The sequence below is a fragment of the Strongylocentrotus purpuratus genome, unplaced genomic scaffold (genome assembly GCF_000002235.5).
Source record: "Strongylocentrotus purpuratus isolate Spur 01 unplaced genomic scaffold, Spur_5.0 spur5_scaffold_4, whole genome shotgun sequence".
Taxonomy (NCBI): domain Eukaryota; kingdom Metazoa; phylum Echinodermata; class Echinoidea; order Camarodonta; family Strongylocentrotidae; genus Strongylocentrotus; species Strongylocentrotus purpuratus.
In genome coordinates this window covers 28,295,466-28,311,455 of record NW_022145610.1, presented here as the reverse complement: position 1 = coordinate 28,311,455, position 15,990 = coordinate 28,295,466, and the positions used below count along the sequence as shown (strand labels likewise).

Sequence of the window (15,990 nt, the reverse complement as noted above, 5' to 3'; positions counted from 1 at the left end):
TGTTGAAGCATTTCATTCACCTGCTATCATTCTTTGTACTCCAATTGCCAGAACGCAAAATTTCATTTTGGTTTTATAGTTTCATCGGAGTCGTTTATCATATATATGTATTCAAATTTATGAATGCTTCCTCCCCAGGTGTTTGTGGTGTTTATGCATTTCATTCACCTGTTATTATTCTTTGTACTCCAATTGTTAGAATACAAAATGCATTTTGGTTATATAGTTTCATGCAATAAGTAAGTCAATAAAAGAGTATGTTCTGCACAATAAAAACAATGTGTGTCCCTATTGTACAATGTAATGTGTCCCCTCATTTTGTAATAGTTAATTTACCCATTCACATAATGGAACTACCTGCCCGATGAAGCCATGGCCTGTGACCCCTGAGCACTCAACCCCGTGTGGGAGTCAGTTCGTGCTCATATTCTTTTATGAGACAAATACAAGCAAACGTTTCCATATGCCCCCCCCCCCCCCTCTAATGGCGGCAATGTCTCATCCCGTCCACTCATCCCCAACCGTGATTCCTTTTCGTGTGAATCACATGAAATGTATTATGTATTTCTTATCGAGTATGTAATGTCTACGTGAAGTTTAGTCATAAACTATTTCAAGATGATGAAAATGTCTTTTTTTTTGTCTCGCATGCAAAATTATTCAACAAAAACCGCTATCATACCCAGTTAAAGTGATGAGGCCTATGCGCAATTTCCGTTCAACGTCTGAATATAATTATGTGGGTATATTTATTCCTGGCATATTTTGATCACCGGGTTGGTTGGAATTCATTAAAGCGCAATTAAATTTTGCTGTACACTCTTGTTTTGTTTTCGTTTGATTTTTCATCACAGCGCATTGTAGTATATTTACATGGCACACGTTATATAAATCAATCTAATTGTCATCTTTACATCACGATTCAATCTTAACATTTAACTTTTAAAACTTAAACTTTCCGAACACTGAATGTAATGTAAGCAGTATCTATTTATATACATGAAGAAAAACAAAGTTAGGTGACGCTGTAATGATTAAATGAATAAGAGGGTGTATGAGAGGGGGAGAGAAGGGGAAAGAAGGAGGAAGAGAGAAAGAGAGAGAGAGAGAGAGAGAGAGAGAGAGAGAGAGAGAGAGAAGAAGAGAGAGAGAGAGAGAGAGAGAGAGGGTGGAGATAAAATTGTGAGTGCTTAGTGGCGGTATATTATCACATTCACGGGAATGCCGTGTAACCTCAATAGCATTTGCTCCCCCTTTTCTGGCAAAACGTATATATCTGCCATTTTATTGATTCTCTTTTTCAAAATAAAAGCCTTGGTTCATGGTTCACGAGTTTTTGTATATACTTTTTAAAGAAATATACCATAAACACATACAGGAAAGCGATTAAAATCTCGTTATAGCTTTCACTTTCCATTCATCGAACATTTACAAAGGGAGAGAGAGAGAGAGAGAGAGAGAGACTGAGAGAGAGGGGGAGATGGGAGGTTGGAAAGGGAAAGGGGTAACGTAACGCGAATATGATTATGATGAGACCTCCCTCCACATAAACTTTCTCCTCACCCTATATGGCCTTGCTCTCTAGCACCCACCTATAAGATGGTGCCCCCTCCTCGTCGACCCCTATACACCCTGCCCCACCCAACCCCAACACCAGTACTCCGGCCCTATGAACTCACGCTATGCCACTGCCCTTTAAAATATACGTAACTGGATTCTATTTTCACTCTTCCCCTTCTTCGATCTCTTTGCTTTTCTTTCTTATGTGCCTGCAAACTGATCCGACCCGATCCCTAGATAAAGACAAATGCCCGGATATCAATATATCGTCCTAGGAGGGAAACACTTGAATAAGGGAAGCGCCGTCGAGGCTAATCATCCATAAATGCTGGTATACCAGTAAACAGGCTTGATTTCAAGAGCAGTCATAAATAGCTTTACAAAATACTCGCATACCGCAAGAATTGTTGGTACTCATCAGCCACGTCGGATCAATTGTTGTTGGGGAAGAGCAAGTGCATATATAGGTCATATCAGGAAACTGTGCGAGTCATTTTTTTGTATTGTCAATCCCGAGTTCGCGTACAGCATAGAGCGGCTGATATATTTGAAGCATATTAAAGCTATAGTTCTACAACTCCAGTTAGCACTCTTAAAACATGCCTATCATCGAATTCGTCACCAATGTCCCCGTCGAGCAGTTTCCCGAAGGATTCGTGGCCCGAGCCGCTACCAAAGTATCAGAAGTCCTGGGAAAACCACTGCCTGTAAGTTTCCTGCAATCGTCATTTTTGTTTCTACGAAAATTGATACAGAAAACAAACGTTTAATATTTTCAAGTATTTGTTTAATCTCACATTTTGAAAATGAAATGTACATGTATACACCCACGCGATGAGGTTCAACAACATTAGTGAGCAAGCGAGCGAGGGTCTTTGAAGGCGCAGCCCCTTCCCGAATGGGTTTACTGAAGGGGGGGGGGGGGGGGGAAGGGACTGACATTCGAGGAAATCATTTTTGTTTAAAGACCAGGGGAAGGGTCTGTGATATTTTCCTATTTGGAATAGAAAAACTTAACATTCTAGAGGGCTTCAGATACTAAACGGTGTTTCGTAGTATTTACCAATTAGTCGCTATGAAACTATTCTGTTTACACGGTTTTCAAAATTCAGGGGGAGGGGGGGGGGGGGGGCGTTCCCTGTTGAGAATCTTCCGAGGAACGCGTTTCCCTGCCCCTACCCCCACCACCCGCGTCGCACCTGAGTTTGATTAAGTACTGCGTAGTTTTTGTGTTTTGGTCTTTATAATAATCTTAATTATGATTGTTTTAACCAAGTGAGCTATAAGGATTATGAAATCGCAAATTATCCGCGATTTTTTCTTCGTGTACCCACGTCCGTCTATATGGCATGGCGCATCCGGCTAATAGTTTCTGATTTCAATTTAAAGGTTGGTCGGTGATATAGCAGAACAATTACAGGAAATAAGTTAGTGTGAAAGCTTGAAATGAACAACATTAATGTTATAAAATATGATTTTAGGAATGTTGAAAACGTATGAATACAAAATTGATGACTTAATATTTATGACCCATTCAATTGTGAAGTATTTGCGGAAAAAAACTCTCATTTGCAACTTGCTATGAAGTTTGGATCTGTACTTTCATATCTCTTATCAAGGTCATGCCCTTATTCACACAACCCTCTTTTCTCATGCTACCCGCATATTAAAAGGGCTTTCTTTAAATGTCTTTTGTTAGCTCACGAATGATTGACAGATGATGTCACAATATGAATGGGGACATCTTTTTAAGGGTGGATCTTAGCCCGGGAGTATAGCATGTAGGTCTGTGAAAATTATTCTAAAAAATAGTTAAAAATCTATGAAATATATTAAGATGTTTGAATAACAAAATATGAGCTGTATGCAGCCCTGCTCATCAACAGGAATCAAGTTACATCTAGATGTCACTCGACCTTTAAAGTGAATAGTATCCACACACGTGTATGTATCCAGACTGACAAAGCCCTATAAATCCCGGAATATTATTATTATCATTATTATTATTATTAGTAGTAGTAGTAGTAGTAGTAGTAGTAGTAGTACATGTAGCAGTAGTATAGTAGTAGTAGTAGTAGTACATGTAGTAGTAGAAGTAGTAGTAGTAGTAGTAGTAGTAGTAGTAGTATAGTAGTAGTAGTAGTAGTAGCAGCAGTAGTAGTAGTAGTAGTAGTAGTACATGTAGTAGTAGAAGTAGTAGTAGAAGTAGTAGTAGTAGTAGTAGTAGTAGTAGTAGTAGTAGTAGTAGTAGTAGTAGTAGTAGTAGTCGAGTGGTTTAAACACTTGACTTGAAATTCAATGGTCGTGGTTCGATCCCCGACACGGCACTTATTCCTTTGGCAAGGCATTAATCTACCCAGGTGAGGTAAATGGGTACCTGGCAGGAATTGATTCTATTGCTGGAGCGCTGTAATGGCAGCTAGGCTAAAGCCAGGATAATAATAAATACCCCTCGGAATAGAATTTTTAGATAGACGCGCTATAGAAATGCCTATTATTATTATTATTGTTACAATTGTTACTATCTTTTTTTTATTCAGGCCATTTCGATCTCGTTACGTCACGAGGCCATGTTCCGAATGGGCAGTGATGCCCCCTGTCTAATGATCTTCGCCGCAAGCGTAGACAACTTTCTGGATCAGGAGGACAACAGGAAGTACTCCAAGGAGCTCATCGACTTCGCCGCCGCCGAGTTCAACGTCCAAATCGAAAGGTTAGAATTATTTTGTCTTCTTCTGATTGTTTACATTGTTTTTATGCCCTGCATCTATACCAGTGATTTTTTTCTTGGGTCACGTATATTGGGTCGAGGCAATGAGGGGGCACTGGGGTCATGGGGAGGGATCATATCGTCATCTTCTCACATCCCCAGACAACCGTATACCTTTCTTCTTTGTTTCTTATTTCTAATTCTCTCTCTCTCTCTCTCTCTCTCTCTCTCTCTCTCTCTTCCTCTCTCTCACTCTCTCTCTCTCTCTCTCTCACTCTCTCTCTATCTCTCTCTCTCTCTCTCTCTCTCTCTCTCTCTCCGATGGAAGCATGCCCTCCCCATTCCAGTATAGCTACGCCAGTATTAGGCTAGAGTTTTAAAAAAAAAATGCATTTCTTTCATGGCGGAAATGTAGGGGACTTGTTGCAAGGGTCACCATGGAAGCCCTTTATTTAAAAGGGACTTTTATTGTGAACTTATATCCATGTTCAGAGATAGAGTCTTATAAACTTACATTTTCAAATCGAAACATGCTTAGTAAACGCCTTCTACCTTTTGCGGAATTTATAAATATATAGGCCTATATATACAGTTAACAACTAAATTATTCATACCAGGGGGGGGGGGGGGGGGTTTAGAGAAATTTAGGAGGGGGGGGGGGTTACACACAAAAAATTACCAAAGGGGGGGGGGGGGGTTAACCCCCCAACCCCCCCCCCCCCCCCCCCCCCCCCTGTGTACGCGCCTGATTTGTAATTTTAAGTATGTGAAAAATCTGATTTGTACCGATTTATATTCCTTGAGAATGTGACTTATAATGGCTTACATTCAGAAATATTCAACAAAGGCTCTAATTCGACTAGTCCACCTTTCATTCTTTGATTACGAAAAACACATACAACATCAAATTAACAAGGGTCAAGGGGTGTGAATAGATTATTGTTAACTATATACACTGTATATCTTTTACTCCTTTACTCCACCTTCTTTTTCTCTTTCTCTTTATGTTTGCCATTTGCTTCTTTTTCTCCGTCTTTCTTCTCTTCTCCCTATTCTTCTTTTATTTTTTGCCCCATCCTCCTCCTTCTTTCCTGTTTTCACTTTTTTTAAACTTTAACTTTAATATTTTATCCTTCCGCAAATAAGAGGTATACATGTTACATCCTATCCTTCTCCTTCAACTTATACTTCCGCACCTCCTCATTTCCCCCTCCCCATCCGCCATCTGCATTTTGTCTTCTTATCTTTTGTTACCCCATCCTCTTATTCCTCATTGACAGATTTTTAATTTTTTTTTGTAATTGTATTTCATTCTGTTTATTTTTTATGTCATTTATACTTCTTTCATTTTTCCTTCATTTCTCTTTTTGTTCTCTCCAGAATCAACCTAATAATGCAGACCCTATCTCGGTGGCAGATCGGTCTCCCTAATGGTGTGCTTCTCGGCGATAGGATGAAACAGGCCAAATGAAGCTCACATTTTTGTTTTTGAAAACAAAAACACACAGGACCCCAACACACAGGACACAAGACCCCCAACGGAGCACGCACTCCGCCACTGCAATTTACGAGCACAATCCCCGGGGATACTCAGATTTGGATTGGACGGGATGTGCCGCCCCCCCCCAAAAAAAAAAGACAAATTGCTCACAATTTTCGGGTGTGTTTTGGGTGTTTGCAAACACCTGAAAATGTTGCAAATTGTGTAAATTTTGAAAAAACGGACCCATTTTTAATGGTGTTTTTTTGTTTAAGTGCTGGGACCCATGTTTAGGGATTTTTCGCGAAAAGGCACACCCTCGTATGTCCTAATATGTGAGTACCCCCGCCCCCCCCCCCCCCCCCCCCGGACACAACCACACGTTTTGCCGCACAAACACGGGCAATTACTAAGACACAATTTTATCGCATATGCCTACACTTAACAAAAATAACCCCATAATATTTCAATAGACCTACTGATCTGTACAAAGATATAACACTGACACATTTTAATACTTCGATCAGGATTTTAATTGGCAGTACAAAAGCAAGGGGTAAAGAAATTGGCCTTGATTTGATTTCTTGAAAGTCTATGCGACCGAGTTTAATTTTTTTGTTAATGTCATGTTTCCCAATTATTGTCGTGAGATTTTGTAGGCCTACTCCGTCGTAATTACTGTACGTTTTTAATTATTTAATTGCCATGTCCAATCAATATTAGTTATGCAAATAGTTTACAAAATATTGAATGATGCAATATACACTGACAAAAGAAGTATAGTTATGTATATAGCATATCGAAAGTATCACATCAATTTTTTTTATGTAGCTTTTGTTCGATTTTTGTTCGATTGTTGTCCTCGTCTTTTATTGCTTATTGCTTTTCTATGTTTAATGCCTGTTATTTTATTTTGCACAAAATAACATAATTTTGTAAACGAGATAAATATAAATTTGTGCAAGTCTAGCGGATTGGATAGCCCATTTCTTGTAAATGCTGATGTCTATAATAATTTTTAAATAGTTCAGAAATCATCTGTAACTAAATTGTATGTTGACTAAAACATTTGGTTTTATGCAGATAAAAACATGCGTCACATGCCTTGATTTGTTTCCTTTTTTGTTGTTGATTTATAGTGTAGACTAAGTGTTGGAAATGAGTGAAACCACTAGTGAGAGACTGAGAGAGATAGAGGGAGAGAGAGAGAAAGAGAGAGAGAGAGAGGAGAGAGAGAGAGAGAGAGAGAGAGAGAGGGGGAGGGAGAGAGAGAGAGAGAGAGGAGACAAGGGAGGGAGGTGTTGATAACGACACAGAGAGCAATTACTTACATTGCCTTTACTAATTGAATTAGTTCAAGCAATGTTATTTTGATGTTTAGTAGACACATGTAGTAAAAATAATGTTATTAGTATGGCAATGTTCCGATCATCCTTGTATTTTATCCCATCACAATATAAGAACAAGACCACACTTAAAGAAATCGCTCACCCTCAGAGAACCACCTTAATTATTGATGATATGGTTTAATCTATCGTCTAATAATGAGATATAATATGACTTGACTTGTACGAAGGCGACTTTCATTATACAAACAAAACTTGCTTACTTTTTATAAAAACAAATTGAATCGTCTTATATCAAAATTTCTATTATGATATTTATATTTCCACACCAATCTGAAATATTACTCCTGTGCTAAATTGAGTAACTTGGGAGCAGTTTTCAGTGATTTGCACTGCTAGCTCTTTCATGAATTATTTTCCATTTAGATTTTCCTCCGCAAAGATACCATAGTCAACGTCATCAATTCTTGCTTTGGAAGGGGGCGTGTAATCGCAATTCCACGGCCAGGCCCGGGGAGCTACCGGCGCAGATTCTGCCACTGCACTCCGCCGCGCTGTCCTACCCGGGCCTGCATGCTGCCGCCGCAACACCAGTTCCTTTCCAACGAGCTCGATGATAGTGCAGTCACAATTCACCTTTTAATTACAACCTTTAAATTTGTGTCCACTTCCAAATGTGTTCTGCTTCGCTGTATTATTAAGGTTAGTCATCAAGGAGTTTCACAAATGAATATCTAGATCTAAATTCTAAATCTAATTTGTCAATGATTCATTATCAGATTAGATCTAGATTATTATGGTTAGAATCTAGGTATGTAATTGTAATTTGTATTTTTTGTGATTGGGGGGGGGGGGAATAATTTAAACAAAGTATGATGGGGGATGGGGTGTACTGTCTGGACACTTTAAAAACATAAAGCCTTGCGCCTTCGAAGTTCAAATTTGCCTTCGAATTTGCCGAAAAATATTCACCCGATCATTCAGCCTTTTTATAGGGATAGCGCTATCATGGATATTTAGTAGTTTACTTTACTCTGTAGAATGTAGTAGTAGTAGGCTTAATAATAAATAAGGGTCCAACGTAACTTCATAAAAGTATAACTCTAGTCTTGACTCTTGGTAGACTGAAATATTGTCTGGAATTTATTTCAAATTTCTGTTTTAAATCAACTGTCTGGACTCTGCACGAAGAACTTTAGCTTATACATTTAGCGCATGTGCATATCGTTCATCCAAGCTCAGCAAATCGCAGCCTCATTTTAATTAATTGGACGTCTCGTACGTCACGCAGCACATTAATTGCATCAAAAATTAATTAAAGAATTGGTCAGAACCAAAAACTTTCCACAAATGACCTAGCCCATAATAGCCACAGACTCGTACCAAAAGATAGCCATGTGAATAATTTCATATGTTCTTAATTCTTGTTTAAAGTCTCTGAATGTCCCATACGTCACAATCCAAATAGCTTGGACCTGCCCAAATACGGACCAATCTCTAAACCTAGGCTATACCTTAGTGTTAGGCCTACAACATGAGAATGATTGCTTTGTGAAAGTTTGTGGATAATTGTCTGTACATGTACATGTACTAATTTTATATTTCATCTTGCAGCTGACTAACGATAGTAATGGATACTGTAAGCAAGAAGCTTTCTCTGATGTTATGGAGCCTCAACCTGGTGTTGCTGTTCTCACAAGTCTTCGGATCAGAATCCAGGGACATTGACCCCAATGGATATGTAGTCTACTGCCCCTGCATGGGTAGGTTTGATAGTACACAAATAATTCAGGTTTGCGAGTGCATTAATGAGCATGCACCGGCTAGGTCAAGTCACAGTAAGATAAAAAGACTAGTCCAGTTCATTATCCAGCTAATTGTGACTTCATCAAGTGCGGTGCATATTACTTATGCACAAGATCAAAACATAAATTGTTTGATTTGTAACATTTGGTTGGCAATATGAATATTAAGTCGAGAAAGAAGCAACAAACCTGTTCCCCATCTTATAAAGAGCTGCAATTGATTTGGATCAATCGCAAGTCCTCCAATCAATCACAAGTTTATAGTCTCCTATCTCTTATGTACAGTGTACATAATTACGATCGAATGTCTCAGCCTCCGGGAGATTACTCAACAACCATAGTTCGTTGATATTTTTAATAAGCATCGATGGAAGCAACAATTTGCATTTTGGCCAGAAATTTTAAGTACTGTATGACATACATATAACCAACTTCATGTATACATTTCTAATATAAAAAAAACTATACAGATATTCACACAGTTCTAGCACGGCTCTTTGTGTGATCACCATTTTAAAGGGATCCTCAAAATAGAAAAAAAAAGAAATCCCCTTTCTACTTTTTTTTCTTGATCATTGACTGAAAGTCTTTTTCTTCTTCATTTTACCAGGTCGTTTTGGTAACCAAGGAGATCATTTTCTGGGAGCTCTTTCCTTCGCCCATGGTCTGGACCGAACTCTTATTCTTCCACCATGGAATGAATACCATGTCCAAAGACATGGACAGGCTGTAAGTTATCCTTTTCAGGGCAGGTTTTTTTATGAGGGTTAAAAGTGATCACATTTCTTCTTCAAGTTGGCAACAATTATATAATTTTATTGATATTGTTACATTGGAGATCCAGAACTGGAATGGACTAAAACTGCAAGAGTGCACCAGAATAGCAGAAGATAGAGTGAAATGGAGAGATGTTGCAATCAACCTTCGAACCGGGAGAAGATACTTAGATAGATAGACATTGTTCTAATAAAATATCCATGTGTCTCTCAAAACAGAAAACAACATCCATAATTATAAGCTATGTTGAAAAGTTTCTGGCTTCAAATGCAATTTTGCAAAGAAAGAAAAGTGGATACCATGTGTACAGAAATGTTCACCCTTTCCTCTCGTTCATGTGTTAAATATTTTTAGGGATCTGAATCAAAGATTAAAAATGCAGCTTGTCTTGAAAGGGTAGTATTAATATAGCACATTGTCCACAAAATTGCATGACACGATCTTATATTTGTGTGTTTTTTCATCGAGAGAAATAATATTTTTTAAATTGCACGCCTCATTGAAAACTGTAGCATTTCCAGATTCTAATTCCCTATTCTATTCTCTTGCGTTTCCAGGTTCAAATTCCCTTTGACAAGTACTTCAAGGTTGACCCGCTCCGTGAATATCACCGGGTCATCACGATGGGGACCTTCATGGAGGAGTTAGCCCCGTCTTTGTGGCCAGAAGGGAAACGTACAGGTATGCAGGCGGTCTCTCAATAGACCGACTACTTTTTAAATTATATTTTATACTCAGACTGACATGAAAACATATGCTCCAGGGCCTGCCCCAGGGCCTGCCCCCCCCCCCCCCCAACTCCGGGGTCGGAGGGACTGCATTTGTGTTCCCAAAATCTCTAGTAAAGGCATACTTTTCACGCAACAAAGTCCGGCCCGTATTGACTTTACACACCAAAGATAGAGGGGTGCTTTCAAAGGGAGGGAACATGCATAAGGGTACCCTTAATAATACTGAGGGGGGGGGGGGGGGGCTCCAGGGCTGGTATTCAGTTCAATACATACAGTATAGCAATCACTTATTTCTTGCATTTCTATTATTGACTTACAATGATTGCACTAGTCAGAAATCTGTCAGGAAGAAAAAATTGAGCTCCCCCCCCCCCCCCCCCGTCCCTCCTTTAACAGCCCAGTCAGATTTAAAATCATTAGGACAGAGGTGGATTTGTGGGGTGGAGGTTTCCTGATCTAGCTGATGTTAATATTATTATTGTTATCATTATATTTACTATCTTTATTGTTGATGTTGTTATATAGAGATGATGAGGCAATTTTTTTTTCTTCTTCTAGGATTGTGCTACTATTTCAGAGATGGAAAAGACTGCAAGATGAAAGAAGGCAATCCGTTCGGGCCATTCTGGGATAACTATGACATCGACTTCAACAAATTTGCAGAATATAGTCCGCTTTCCTATAACACACATACACCGGGTGTACGAGGAATGTGGGAAAAAAAGTATGATATCATCATCTCTTGAAAGGGACACTTGTCATGAAATGTGCTTAGAATTTGAATATTATTTGTCTAGTGTTTGTGTTATATTTGGCTTTGAGGCACTACGAGCATGGTGGCGGTGAAGAGCTTCATGTAAAGTAGATTGTCAATAGAACTAATGTTCCAAACTACACGTTCCTCTATTTTTCTGAAAACGTGTACAGAAAAAGGAGACATATTTACTGAAGACTACATTTCCAAATATTAGCTTTAAGGGACTACGAACATGATAGCGGCAAGAAGATCCCTGATGAACTTGGGAAATGCTTTGAAGTCCAGTGTCAAAATCTTGTAGGTCCTGGACAAAAATTTAGGTGTATTACCATTTGGTACTTGGTTTAATCTGTAATACCATCTCTGCATGTAGAGCCTGAAGGACATTAACTCTCTGTAAAATAACTGTTGAATTTACTTCCTCTTAGTGTTGCTACATCATAGCTACCAACTTTTCCTTCAAATGATTCCTGATTTTTGGCCTTCAAACAATTTAATATATTTTGTATGCCTTTAAACTAGTGATGTAAACTATATATGTTCCCATGTACAAAAAGCAGACATATACTCTAGACTACATTTCCAAATTTTACCTAGAATAGTTCCTATTGGAAGGATGGCAGGTATTAAAGCTGTAGCACAGTTGCCAACCATTCTCATTTTGGAGGAATGATTCATATCTTTCAGCTGTCAAAGTAATGTTATGAATCCGAAGATTCCTTTCTTTTCCAAAAACTATTGGGTAAAAGCATACTGAATAGATTGTTTTTCTAATTTTGCTTTGAGAGATGCCTAATTTGAGCTATGGAAGGTTGGCCGGTAAGCTGTAGCAAATTAAAGCTGCCAACCAATCCCATTTTGGAGGAATGGTTTTAAATCTTGTGGCTATCAAAGTAACGTTATGAACTGTAGATACCTCACTTCTTCTGCAACTGTAACAGCGTACAAAATACATTGTTTTTCTTATTTTTCTTTGAGAGATTTCTAATTTTTGATATTGATCTCTTTTGGATAATCCAGATTTCCAGTTTCAGAGTATCCAGTGATTGCGCTTTCCGGGGCTCCAGCTGGCTTCCCGGTGACACGGGAGAACAGAGAGCTCCATCGGTATCTGCACTGGTCTGAAAAAATCGAGCAGCAAGCAGATAAATTCATTGAAGATAATCTCTCAGAGGGACCATTTGTTGGGGTGCACATGCGACAAGGCTCAGACTGGGTAAGCAAAGTATTAAGCCTCGGTCAGATATATATGAGGCAGTAACCGCAGCATTTCAACAACAACAAAAAGTGAGGATTTAACCCTATTCTGACTGGGCTTTTTTAAAACAAATTTTGACTGGATTGTAATTGAAACGATTCATTAATAAAATCTTGTTGCGGCAAAAGGATGAATTGCATAATCTTTTACAGATTAAAAATAAAAAGTACATGTATATGCAATCATGATAATCATAACATATATGCACACAATTATATAAGACCATACTAATTGAATAATTGGTATTAAAAGCATCGTTTAACAATATTAAATCTGAGATAATAACAATAATAATGATAATAATAGTGGCTTCTTATGTAGCGCACATGTCCGTCACATTGTGACACTCCTGTTATCAGTGTCTGTGATATGGTGTAATATTGAAGCCCTAGAAATTGCGCTTCAAAATGATCAAGAAATGCCTCAAAAAAGTAAAAATCTTTGAGTGATCGGTTTTTACCATACTCATTTTCCCCAGTAGACTGTAGTGTTACGTTTTTCAAAATTTGTAATTCCAATCATAAATAACTTGATAATCAGACAGGTGATCGGCTTGTAAAAGTCATGGGGTTCCTGACTGACCTACAGTTTATAATTATCATTGCAGCATGAGCTAAATCCAGGATTTTGTTTAAGAATCTGAGACAAAGTTACTGGATCCCTTTAAACTAGACATTTGGGATTTGAGTAAAATATGATGTTACATAATTGAAGTGAAAACATATACGGTAGGTGTAGGCATAACAGGAACATGGTGCTCTTTCTAATCACAAATCGTTTTTGTCCATTGGGTTTGAAGGAAGATTGATGGATTGTAATATGCAGCTATATGACTAGAAAAGAGAAGTGATGCAGATTAAAAAACATACCACAACTGCCTGATGCATTACTTTGTAATTATTAAAAGTATTCTCTAATTTCAGAAGTATTTTATATTGATATCAGAAAATAAGTTTAAGTTTTGCTTCGTGGCTGTTTACATGTATTCTCACTATTCTCTTAATCCACATAGATTAATGCATGCAGGCACGTAAATAGCACAAAGCAGCTCTTTGCCTCACCCCAATGCCTTGGTTACCAAAATGAATTTGGCGACTTGACAGACGACCTCTGTAACCCGTCGTTTGACCTTGTCAAAGAACAGATTAGAGCTGTCGTCAAAAAGATAAAAGCTAAGGGGGTGTTTATCGCATCTGATGTGGAACCGGACATCAAGGCCCTGAAAAAGTTTCTGCCTTCAAAGGTAATAACAATGAAGAAATTGTATTCATCTATTTATTTATTTACATAACTGTTCATTTCATTCATTCATTCAGTCAGTCATCATGTCATTTAAAACAAATATGTATTCATTTATTTGTGTATTTATTTAGTTATTTATTTATTCATTCATTAAAAACATAGATTGACAGGATGAAAAGATATGCTCAAGGTTTTTGCATTTTTGAATTCCTGTAGCATAAGAAAATACAAAATCATAGAGTTAACAAGACAAGGGATAATGAATTGAATAATAAACATAAGATAGGATATAATTTGAAGAGCTGATTTGTGATGCTTTGGATGCAGTCAGAAAACTGAGAACAAAATGAGAAAAGTTCTTGTACCAGTGAACAAAATTTATCATTTTGGTAGAATCCTCCTTTTTTAAAAGCAGCTGAATGCAGTTTTTTTTTGCTTGCCTCATTTAACCCTTTTCATTTGTGTAAAATATTTTACCTCCTCTTAATTTTTTTAAACTGGTCATTCATAATTCAGAAGAAAAAAAAATAAAAAAAATATTGTTTTGATTTTGCTTGCATGTTGTCCAACAAGAATTCGAAGGAACTAGAAAGTTGATTATCTTCTGATTCTTTCAAAACTCATCTCAAAACATTCCTTTTCAAGTCTTGATCGTTTTTCCTGTTTACACGCGCCTTGAGCACTCCACAGAGTGGATTTGGCGCGGTATAAGTTACATTATTATTATTATTATTATTATTATAATTGCTATAATGCATGCTTGAAATTGAAAGTAAATTCATACACATGTGTGCATTTTGTTTAAAGACTAATGTATCAAGAATTTTACTATCAACTATCCTACGATTTATGTTGAGAATTTAAGCTTAGCAGTTTAAAGATAATGATTAAAGAAAGTGTATACATTATAAAGAATGTGAGATTTGATTACTGGTAATTAAGAAACACGATATGGTAAAAATAATGGTGCCTATCACCTGCTTTATGTATAGGATATCCATATACAAATATATGATTTAGTGTGTATCTACAATATCATTATTTTATTTTGATTTTCACCCATTCAGGTCAAGGTGGTCCAACACAAACCATCTAATCCACACGTTGACCTCGCAATTTTAGCCAAGTCTGATCATTACATCTGCAACTGTATCTCGTCATTTTCTGCGTTTGCGAAAAGAGAGAGGGACGCAGCAGGCAAGCCCTCATCCTTCTGGGGATTCGGGGAAGACTACGAAAAGATTAAGAAGAAACAATCAAAGAAATCCCCCGATGAGTTATGAGGACAGCTACACTACTTAAATGAAACCAAAAGCATAGTTTGAACAGTGTATAGAATAGTGCGGACATTCTGTGGAAATGCTTTGACACAGTGTGTTCAAATTTGCAACAGGATGATTTTTTAAAATATAATTCATTCTCTTTGGTTTTTGCTTAATACGTAACTTCACAGTTGGACTGGGAAACCAGACACATTATGTCACACTTTTGTCACACAGTGTTAAAACTAAAGAAATGTGAAGCCAGTTTGAAAATATTAGAGACACGTTGTGTTTAAATTGTTCAAATGTTCCAGGTCTACACTTTTCATATTGCTTTGTGTATACACTCTGAGTTACATAGTGTTACTCTTAAAGATAAAGACCAGTAATGGTCATGCGATTGCATTGTGTAAGAAACGGTGTGGAATCGATCAGAAAAAGTTGATCATCTAGCATATAAGTATTGCTGTGTACTGCAAGGTTCTGGAATCCTCAAAATGATAAGAAATTTGGCCCAGTCTTCGTAAAGTTATAAGCACTGTACACAGAAAGATGTATATGGGACTATACGCACACGTGCGCGACACATGCGTTTATCTCTCACAGGCCAATAGATAAACTAATTTACCAAATATATCAATTATTATGCGGTTTCCCGGCAAAATTTTTATCATCATGTATTAGTCAAAACAAATTCTTTCACATGATTGGTAATAAGAGCTTCATTTTCATTTTTTGAATTTGGGGCATTTCCAATACTGGTCTTTACCTTTAAACTGTGTTCAGAGTAGTTCACACTTCGCCATAGTTTCACTGTGGCCAGAGTAGTTCACACTTTTCCATTGTTTCACTGTGGCCAGAGTAGATCACACTTTGCCAATGTTTCACTGTGGCCAGAGTAGTTCACACTTTTCCATAGTTTCACTGTGGCCAGAGTAGTTCACACTTTGCCAATGTTTCAATGTGGCCCGAGTGAATCACATAATGCCACTGTATTTGCTATGGTCAGAGTGGTTTATCTACCGTGTCACTCTTTCACTGTGGCCATAGCAGCTTACACTG

At 37.7% G+C, this 15,990-nt stretch overlaps 2 protein-coding genes across 3 annotated transcripts; both read left to right on the top strand.

Moving 5' to 3' along the window:
- The first annotated feature begins 1,955 nt into the window (after positions 1–1,955).
- Positions 1,956–6,844, top strand: LOC764606 (D-dopachrome decarboxylase). Its single transcript, XM_030997525.1, has 3 exons — positions 1,956–2,267; positions 4,101–4,273; positions 5,651–6,844. Exons 1-3 carry the CDS (start codon positions 2,160–2,162, stop codon positions 5,739–5,741), a joined length of 372 nt encoding a protein of 123 aa, XP_030853385.1. The 5' UTR covers positions 1,956–2,159; the 3' UTR covers positions 5,742–6,844.
- Positions 6,845–7,524: 680 nt separating this feature from the next.
- LOC585387 (GDP-fucose protein O-fucosyltransferase 1) lies at positions 7,525–15,067 on the top strand. 2 transcript variants are annotated; one of them, XM_785218.5, is made up of 8 exons: positions 7,525–7,793; positions 8,709–8,859; positions 9,512–9,630; positions 10,236–10,359; positions 10,968–11,133; positions 12,187–12,382; positions 13,437–13,667; positions 14,734–15,067. In XM_785218.5, exons 2-8 carry the CDS (start codon positions 8,727–8,729, stop codon positions 14,947–14,949), a joined length of 1,185 nt encoding a protein of 394 aa, XP_790311.1. In that variant the 5' UTR covers positions 7,525–7,793; positions 8,709–8,726; the 3' UTR covers positions 14,950–15,067. The 2 variants fall into 2 exon arrangements, with proteins under 2 accessions (XP_790311.1, XP_011664107.2); XM_011665805.2 differs by having other exon boundaries at positions 7,525–7,798; positions 8,711–8,859.
- Positions 15,068–15,990: the final 923 nt, after the last annotated feature.

What these genes read in the sequence shown, in the direction of transcription:
- LOC764606 (XM_030997525.1), top strand. Translation starts at nt 2,160, where the DNA reads ATGCCTATCATCGAATTCGTCACCAATGTCCCCGTCGAGCAGTTTCCC. An exon ending in TCCTGGGAAAACCACTGCCT is followed by an intron (nt 2,268 to 4,100) that starts GTAAGTTTCCTG and finishes TTTTTTATTCAG; the next exon opens with GCCATTTCGATCTCGTTACG. An exon ending in TTCAACGTCCAAATCGAAAG is followed by an intron (nt 4,274 to 5,650) that starts GTTAGAATTATT and finishes TGTTCTCTCCAG; the next exon opens with AATCAACCTAATAATGCAGA.
- LOC585387 (XM_785218.5), top strand. Translation starts at nt 8,727, where the DNA reads ATGGATACTGTAAGCAAGAAGCTTTCTCTGATGTTATGGAGCCTCAAC. An exon ending in AGTCTACTGCCCCTGCATGG is followed by an intron (nt 8,860 to 9,511) that starts GTAGGTTTGATA and finishes TCATTTTACCAG; the next exon opens with GTCGTTTTGGTAACCAAGGA. An exon ending in GCCAGAAGGGAAACGTACAG is followed by an intron (nt 10,360 to 10,967) that starts GTATGCAGGCGG and finishes TTCTTCTTCTAG; the next exon opens with GATTGTGCTACTATTTCAGA.